General features: G+C 47.6%; 1 protein-coding gene across 1 annotated transcript in view; it reads left to right on the top strand.

Annotated features, from left to right (window-relative positions):
- The first annotated feature begins 4,594 nt into the window (after nucleotides 1-4,594).
- Nucleotides 4,595-9,488, top strand: part of LOC310648204 (AP-2 complex subunit alpha-1-like) — a 172,634-nt gene continuing 167,740 nt past the window's right edge. Inside the window, exon 1 of the mRNA XM_083375954.1 lies at nucleotides 4,595-4,683. Within this exon, the coding sequence (XP_083232080.1) occupies nucleotides 4,617-4,683 (67 nt within the window). The 5' untranslated portion in view covers nucleotides 4,595-4,616. The remainder of the gene's footprint in view (nucleotides 4,684-9,488) is intronic.

Raw genomic sequence — 9,488 nt, 5'->3', positions numbered from 1 at the left:
TAAGAAGTTGCTTCAAACAAAATGAGTTTGACATGCCTGCTCTAGATAGTTGAATGCTCCAAAATAAATTCTAGACCAGGCCTGTACATGCAGCCTACCAAGCACCCTTGGACAGAGCACAGACTTTTTTTTTAAAGTAATAAAATCACCACCACTGCCCTGAAAGTCATGTTGCCTAGTGCCTCCATGGCTTACCATGACCACGAGCTCCAACACTGTAGATGCTCCTCTAGTCACCAAATCATTGATTAGCCCACCAGCATTCCTTTGCAGACACAAAGATTTTTAATTTATCAGTGTGGGCCTTTCCCTTCTACAAGTTGCACAGATCTCTTCTAGAGTTTCCTCTTGCCTTTCTGAGTTAACTGCTTGGTCTGTCATTGAGCAAGAATTGACTTTGTAGGGAAGCATATTATTTGATGTATATTTAACATATGTTCTACCTTTATTTACCAATTATATAATATTTGTATGCAATCCACATGGCGAGGTTTGGGGCAACTTAAAATAGAAAATAATATATTTTTAAAATCATAAGATTAAAACATAAAAGCAGGGCTTTTTTTCTCATAGAATGCTCAGAATGGCGTTCCGGCACCTTTTTTGCACACACACAAAAAAGCTTTTGCACAAGCTATGCTACTCCCTCTATTGGCTTTCAAAAGCCTATTGCCTTTCAAAAGCCAATAGGAATTGCTGCTGAGCACGCCAAAAGACCTAGCTGGCAAACGTTGCACCGGCTAGTTCTCTGCAGCGAAAGCAAGTAGGCAGGAACTTTGCATCCCTCCCTGCTACCCAACTACACCATCTAAACTAGGTAAGTAAGAGAGGACAAGGAGTGGGAAGTGGGTTCTGCGGAGTGCATGTGCACTCCTTCCTTGTGCTCACCTGTGTCAGCCAGGCTGGTGTCCTACCTGGTGCTGGACCTGCGCCACCGTCGCCTCGCCCTGTGCGCCTAAGTGGCCGCCCTGCATCGCCTGGCCCACACTGCCTCCACTGCCTGCCTGGTGCAGCCCCGCCATATAGAGTGGGCTCTGCTGCTCCCACAGCACCAGCCGCGCCGGTTCTGGCCCCAGGGGGGGAGCCCGCCGCTAACACCCCTCGCACCTGTGACCACAGCAGCGTCCCCCCACCCCCCGCCTCCTGCGCCCGCCAAGACGAGAGTTCCAGCACTTTTTTTTTTAGAAAAAAAGCACTGAGGATAACCATTTCTCCGGGTGCGTCACGTCGAATTCTTTGAACTTTCTGACCTTCACCATGGTGAGAAAGTCTTCGTGGCTCATGGCTCGCGTTGCCTCGTGCTGCTGGCTTCTTCGTAGGCCCTGGGACTGATCCTCAGAGTGGGGTGGTCTCCAGCATGGCTTGCTAGGCAGACCGAGGGGGGGAATGCTGTTCCCTACCAGGCTCTGTGCTGGTCTCACCACCTAGTGACTTCCGGCTCTTACGATGAAGCAGCACATCCCACCTTCGTTGCCAGTGTTGTGTAGCCTGTTCTTTGCAGGCATTGAGTGAGATGGAAGGTTCAAAACAGCAACATACTTTATTAAAGGTCAGAACAGAACAGAAGCAACAAGGGAGCTCCTGCGCAGCAATTTATACGGTTGGCTGATAGGCAGCAACCAATAGGTTTGAAGTATAGGTTTCCCACCAAAAGACCTACCGTACTTAGCCGGCTGGAGACAACCAGTGTGGGCCGGCTAGCAACCGTTACAACATACTCATGAACTAGCACTTAGCAATTGAATGCAAGCAATTAGCAAGCAGTGCAACAAAAGCAAACACAACAAATACAAAAGGCCAATACATTACATTTAATATTTCCTTCTCTGGGGAGCTGACTTCCCACAGATCTATGTAGCAAGATAAATTTATTAAATAAATAAGCAAAGCCATAAGTTTTCATGCGCTATCATAAATACTGCTCACACCGTCAGTTTCCTTAGTTCTGTTCTGTACCAGCCTGCTACCGGCCCTGCAGAAAAGGCAGGGACAACCCCTTTTACAAGAAGGCAAGAGGCTGGAATTACGCCTGCCAAATTTATTGCTACAAAAACAAATAGAACAAGACACGAACCAAGAAACAGGAGCTTTTCAAGCGGTTGCCTTCAGCAAACCAGCCCTCCCACGCATTCCCCCTTAAATACAGTTCAGGACATGGCTTCTTTCTGCCTCCTTCCGAGGAGCCCCATTGCCTTCCTCTGTTTACTCCTGATTGACTGCCTCCTGCGTTGGGCATCCTTGAACAGGGCCAGCTGTGGGTCATCTTCATCCACGCTGTCAGGCTCACACAGCTGGGTCTGCATCATGACCAGATGAAAGGGGCCTAGCTGAGGGCTCTCATCAAGCTGTCCAATCCCCTCAGCAAGCTCTTCAACACCCCCTCCTCCTCCTCTGAGTCGTCCGACCCAACTGCCGAACCCACAGGCTGACCCTGAATCACAACAAGTTCCTAAACTCATACTCACATCGAGAGGCGGCACAAATGATTTATTAAAAGTATTCCTGGGAAAGAATCTCCCCAACAGGAAAAAAATTAAATGAATGGGGTGGGGGGAAAGGAAGTAGGAGTTTTAGAAATGTAAACACTGGAGAATATGTAACATTGTAGCGCATCCCAAAAAAACTCCCCCGAAATATACTTGTGCTTTTTAGTCCTAATGAAACAAGAGTCACATTGGCCCTTTCCTAAACCAGTAAATTCTGCCCTTAAAGGAGACAGGAAAATCCTCCGAGCATCTAATCGCCTCCCCCCTCTCTTGCTCTCTGTACCTTCTACTCTCAAAGCCAATTGGTTGAAATTTGATGACGGTCGCTATCGCTCTTTTCCGGGAAAACAGCTCGGTTTCCAAGCCTCTTCTCCACAGCCTTTCTTTTGCCGCCGTTCCACCGTCAGCTTTTTCAGCAAATAAACCACGAACTTGGGCTTGAAGGACATGGACTTCTCGCCCAATAACAGCTCTCAAGAATTGTTCTCCGCCCAGCAGCGAGCGGAGGTTCAGCTGATTTCGCAAGAAGCACAACTTAAGTCGAAGAGGAAATGGGCGGGGCGGCCTTTGAATGACATTTCTTAAAATCTATCAAAATATTCAAACCGAAGGGGAACGGAGGAAGCAGACTTAGGCGGGCTTCTTGTTAATCTATGCCAGGGGTAGGCAACCTCGGCTCTTTTATGACTCATAGACTTCAACTCCCAGAATTCCTGAATCAGATATGCTGATTCAGGAATTCTGGGAGTTGAAGTCCATGAGTCATAAAAGAGCCGAGGTTGCCTACCCCTGATCTATGCCCAATGGAAAATGTAGAGCTGTAGAGGGCACTTACCGTATATACTTGAGTATAAGCCGAATTTTTCAGCCCACTTTTTGGGCTGAAAAATTCCACTTCGGCTTATACTCCAGTCAACAAAAAAACTTACCAAGGACTTGTGCGCGGCCGAGGCTTTGGAGCTTCCGGGATCGCGCTCACCTCTCCCAAGCCACCGCCGTCCGGAGACCTGACGAAGTTTGGGGAGGTTTGGGGAGGTGCGCGCGCACCTCCCCAAACCTCCCCAAACGAAGCCGGGTCTCCGTTCCTCCGCCCCCTGCCTGCCTGCTTCTTTCCGCTGTGGAAAGAAGGAACGGAGACCCGGCGACGTTTGGGGAGGTTTGGGCGCCTCTCCAAATATCCCCAAACGTCGCCGGGTCTCCGTTCCTCCGCCCCCTGCCTGCCTGCTTCTTTCCGCTGTGGAAAGAAGCAGGCAGGCAGGGCACAGAGGAACGGAGACCCGGCGACGTTTGGGGATATTTGGAGAGGCGCCCAAACCTCCCCAAACGTCGCCGGGTCTCCGTTCCTCCGCCCCCTGCCTGCCTGCTTCTTTCCGCTGTGGAAAGAAGCAGGCAGGCAGGGCACAGAGGAACGGAGACCCGGCGACGTTTGGGGATATTTGGAGAGGCGCCCAAACCTCCCCAAACGTCGCCGGGTCTCCGTTCCTCCGCCCCCTGCCTGCCTGCTTCTTTCCGCTGTGGAAAGAAGCAGGCAGGCAGGGCACAGAGGAACGGAGACCCGGCGACGTTTGGGGATATTTGGAGAGGCGCCCAAACCTCCCCAAACGTCGCCGGGTCTCCGTTCCTCCGCCCCCTGCCTGCCTGCTTCTTTCCGCTGTGGAAAGAAGCAGGCAGGCAGGGCACAGAGGAACGGAGACCCGGCGACTGTGTATTCAGGCTTGCAAAATGGCGGATCGAGCCTCTGCTGGCGGCAGAGGCTTGCAGAACGGCGGATCGGCTTATACTCGAGTCAACAACTTTTTCCAGTTTTTGGGGGTGAAATTTGGGGTCTCGGCTTATACTCGAGTCGGATTATACTCAAGTATATACGGTATTTGACATTAAGTTTCACCGGATCCAATAGGGAGAAGAGCAGGCGGGATTTAAACCTATTGACCACTCTCAGAAGGCTATCTTATTTCAGTCAAACACCGTGGGTTTGAAAGCGTCAGCTCTACCCAATAGGGCGTGAAAACGTTTTGTGACGGACGGAACGAGGGGCCAATCGGATACGTTTGGGTAGGTTCTGTGCAGCTGGGCCAGGTTCGGGTGCGGAACTGAGCATCGCCGTGGTCCCGAACCGCTACTGTGACCATGCCGGCCGTTTCCAAGGGAGACGGGATGCGGGGCCTGGCAGTATTTATCTCCGATATCAGAAACTGTAAGTGATTGTGGCTATGGGAAAGACCGGCGGGCAGAGGAGGATACTTCAGAAGTGAGGGAATCTTGTATAGTGGGGAGGATTCGGCAGGGTTCCTAAATGGGAGGGTGAAAGTGGCCCGTGATTGTGCACGGCGGCGGGGTATTGTGTGTGTGTGTTGGTGGGGGAAGTGGGGGGAGGCTAGCCCGTTTGTCTGCTCAGTGAGGCTTCGGGAAATGGAAAATATAAACCAGGCAGGCTGGGAGGAGACGACCTATACTGTCAGGGTAATGGGCGAGGCTGCCAGTCACCAAAAATGTCCGCCGTTTGGGTAGGCAGAGGCCCGCAAGTAATTGGAGGTGGATACAAGTTGAGTGAAGATGGCAAAGTCAGTGGGGATGTTGGTTATTTGGAGGCGTTCCCACATGAACGTGGAGATCATTCAGCTTGGGATTTGTGTCTGCCTATGCCTGTTTTGCTTAATACGGAAAGTTTTACTATTTAAAGAGGGTGGTGGGGGAGAGAAGTGAAAGGTTGTTTAGGGAGGTGGAAATTGGTGATCTTGGCCAGTGTAGGGAAACAAGAGTGATGGAGGATAAGAAAGGGGTTCTGAGGGTTCCTTGGGGGTGAGATTCCATTCCCGCTCCTTTATTTCCCCAAATATATAACATCCAAAGATATTGCAGCTGACCTGAAGGTAGACAGTTGTCACATGCTAACTGCCATACATTAAGGCAGGGCTTTTCAACCTTTTCACCCATTGTACCACTTTTAGGATATGGCAACATTCGAGTACCACCAGTTGCCTAGCAAGGTGTCAAAAACTTGACCAAAAAAAGGAAAAAAATGATGAAATACAGGTAGTCCTCAATTTACAACAGTTTGCTTAGTGACTGTTCGAAGTTACAATGGCACTGAAAAAAGTGCCCCCCAAGCCACAGCCGAGCAAGAGACCTGCCTGCCCGCCCGGCAGCGCTATTCCTCCTTTCTGAGGTTTTCATTGTTGTGAGCATTTCTGTTGAGGATTGGCAGTGGGGGTGGGGTGGGGAGGTGTTTGGTTTTTATTCCCCCCTCCTCTGCTGGGTGGTTGCAGCAGGTTTTGGTCACTTCACATGACCCTGGGACATTGTAACCATCATAAATATGAATCAGTTGCCAAGCATCTGAATGTAAATCACAAGACCCTGGAGATGCTGCAACATTCCAGCTGATCGGCGCTTCTTCTAGGCTCAGCAGACATGCCAGGATCAGCGCCGAGCTCCAGCTGGAGCCTGGCGCTGATCCTGGCGCTTCCACTGAGCCCTGACAGCCCCGAAGAAGCGCCAATCAGTTGGAAAGCGGTGCTGATCCTGGCCCTTCCGCTGAGCTCCAACAGCCCTGCAGCTCCAGCTATCTCTCACTCAGGCATGTGCGGTACTGCCACCAGTTCAGCTCATTCCCCTACCCCGCTACCACTTTTCTAGGATGGTTGCGTACCACCTGCCAGGTGCCAATGTAGCACAGGTGGTACCCGTACCACTGGTTGAAAAGCCATGTTCTACAAGACAGGCAATACAAACATCCTGGACAAATTTTCCCTCCCACCAGACAGAAATCCAAGGTGTTCAATACTTGCTGTGCTAACCATTTCAAATGCCATCGCTCCATGAATCCATTTGACTACTTAATTACAAGGTAAATGAGGCAAGAAAGAAAACCTTACAATGAGTTTCCACCCTCCTCCCATAATCTTTCGTAATTGTCTTCTGAGACTTCACGTGGGGACCAATGGATCCAGGATTCCTTCCTTTCTCTGCAGCTTTCACTGGCATCTGGGATGTAGGACTTGTCCACTCTGGTTGCATGGTGACTTTCTAGTGGATGGCTGGATCAAAACCCAATTCCATGGCTCAAATGAATGGAGGCAGCGTCTGGGTTAGTGCTCTGCTTTCAAGGGTTGTGGGGGGTCGTCTGTGCAGGGCTGAAAGATATGAGAACAAGGTCTCCTCCCTCCTTTGTGGGTCACTCTCCCAGAAAAAGCATTGCTGATTAGACATGAGGAATGGAGGACAGAGGATAAGAAATGGAGAAGTGGAATGGGGTGGGGTGGGGGTAGCTTGCAAGCAGAGTTTGAAAAGACATTAAGGTTAACATTACAGATGTTAAATAGAGAGATGAAACCCACTTAAACACATACAGTAAAAGAAGAATGAAACTTTTCCTGTAAATGAACTTTAAACATTCCCTCCTGACACATTTGGGCTGCTCTTAAAAACAAAATGAGAGAAAAAAAAACATTTCTTTTTTTAAATGTTTTATTGATTTTTAAAAAATTACAATTGTTTGGAACATGGCTCAAGATCCCAAAACAAACAAACTCACTTGGAATTCTAGCAACAAAGTTTTATTTGAAAGAAGCATTTGCAAAGGCTTGGTGGACTGAAACACACACAGGAGTTCAGCCACACCTCCAAGAGCTGTTTGACACATTTTTATATCCTACTCCCGACGCAGATGCCCCCTTATTGCACTCAACGCCCCTTCCCTAATTGTGGGATTCAGAGACCAGTCAATGCAGGGTGTCCCAAATATGTCTGTCTGCCTACGCAGAGTTTATTGTATTTATACAGTTTTAGCAAGCAGGAAATATGCACAGCAAAAGCATTGTTTATTGGTGTACTCCCTAGTCAATCTTAGAGAACATCCCAAGCCAGGGCAGAGTCTTCCTTATCTAGCTGGTTCTTGGCAGTCCTTGGCAAGGCTAATTGGAATGAGCTCATAGACATGTGAATAACAGGATACTAAGGCAGGCAGTTTGCTGCCCACGGTCCCTTCATATCCTTGACCTCCATCTCTACATCTCACTCTTTTCTTTTTTATTTGCCAAGGACTTGTAAAAAAGGGTTAATGGAGGGGTCCTAAGCAGGAGAGGAATATCCTTGCAATTGCTTATACAAGGCATATACCTGGCCTTGAGGCAGTGTGGGAGGGGATTTAGGGCAAAAAGCTGTGATACATACAGTATGTTGCAAAAGGAAGGGAGACACTGAACAAAGCAGCATCCACCAATCAAAATAGCACAAATAATGACTAAATAGCGTAAATTTGTGGGTAGCCAGGTCCATAGGCTCTCCCACCAAGATCCTAAAGGATCAATTTTCAAATCAGAGGCCAAATTGTGTAAAATATTGAGCTGGTGTTGGATGGTTCATGATTCATCTGAAAGATTGAAACAACACATTCCTTCAAAACTTTCACAACTGAAATGCTGGCGCAGAAGCAAATAATCAATAGCAGCACGATTTTGTAAAATACCTTTACGCAAAGCTTGCAGCTCGTGGTTGATTGCTGAAATAGCTATAGAAGTAGCATTAATTGTTTTTGCCAAATTACATGCAATAGCGTTAATGTTAAGATGAGCGTGAACAGCAAGCACTGGCACACCCACTATAGATATAGCCAAAGCTACGTATTCTGCTTTATTAAGTAAAGCTGTTTCAGAGTCACAGGTACTATCTAGCGTGACTCCTCGTCGAAAACGGTTTGAGTGAATTTGCTGTTTGGAAAGCAAAACAGGAATCAACCGGCTGAGACAACACTGTGCTTCACTAATATTAGCAGGAATGTAATTAAAAGTTTCTTGACCACATGTAAAAAACCATCCTTGTGGGAGCCAAACATGAGCAAAATTAAAGGAAGTTTCCTCAAAAGCTGTACAATTTAAATCAGGTGAACTAATACGAAAACAGTGAGGTTTTTTACTTGAAGATGTACAATTAACTATTTTAGCGCATGTTATATTCTCAGGGATTGCTACTATCGGGGTGTGCAAAGCAATTACATCAGGGGGTACATCATAGGCAGTCAACCCCCAACTAGATATAGTCCCATAGTTAAAGTTTTTATACAATAAAAATTTGCTCAAGCCAGTAAAGTTTTGAATTACTGCAGAAGGGGTACAGACAGGAATCAGACATGTAGAAAGCAAATTTTCCATATCATATGATTCAGATAAGCAAAAGAATTCATTTTGTGTGATGTTAGCTAGCTGCACCCATAGGTTTTGCTTCATTTGCTAAGTGAATGTTTGGGTGAGATGACAGCTGCTGACACTAAACGGCAACAATTAATAAGCATAAACAAATAATGGCTAAGGAATTGACAGTTAAAACCGCAAAAACGGCAGTGCATAAATTTTTGGGGGTTTGCTCCACATGCTGCTGTTGCAGCACTGCCTGCGCTTTGGTGGTCAGGCTTTTCATATCTCCCCACGTTACTGGACGGCTGGTCCGGCAAGATCGTATTGGCCACTGTGCCGTCTGTAAAGTCATTTTGGCCATTTCTGGAACCAGATTCGGGGACTGGTGCCATGACATCCTTAGCTGGGCGGACACAACGTGCTGGAATCCACAAAGGTCCTGTAGGAGCAAGCACAGCAGCGTATCCTCCTCCCCAAGTAATTAGAGGGAGTGGCTCTAACCATGTTTTGTCTGGTAATGCCCGATAATATACTAGAGGGGGAGGCAAACTTGTTTTCTGTTGAAAGTGTCTATGATAAGCGGTCGAATTTTGAATAGAGACATTCAACTGATTTAAGGTAAATAAAACTTTTTTAACCTGTTGTGTTACCCACGACAAATTGGGTACCCGAGATCCCTCCTTTTTTATTTGTTTGTGAAAACATTCCTTAAAGGACCGATTAGCACGTTCCACGATGGCTTGACCTGTGGAATTGTAGGGTAACCCATGAGTAAAAACAATACTCCAGGTTGTACAAAATTGCAAAAAGGCCGATGAAGAATAGGCCGGGCCGTTATCAGTTTTTAAAAAAGAGGGTTTGCCCAAGG

This window comes from Vipera ursinii, assembly GCF_947247035.1.
Source record: "Vipera ursinii genome assembly, chromosome: W".
Classification (NCBI taxonomy): domain Eukaryota; kingdom Metazoa; phylum Chordata; class Lepidosauria; order Squamata; family Viperidae; genus Vipera; species Vipera ursinii.
Note: the sequence above shows the minus strand (reverse complement) of the source record. Positions and strands in the feature narration are given on the sequence as shown.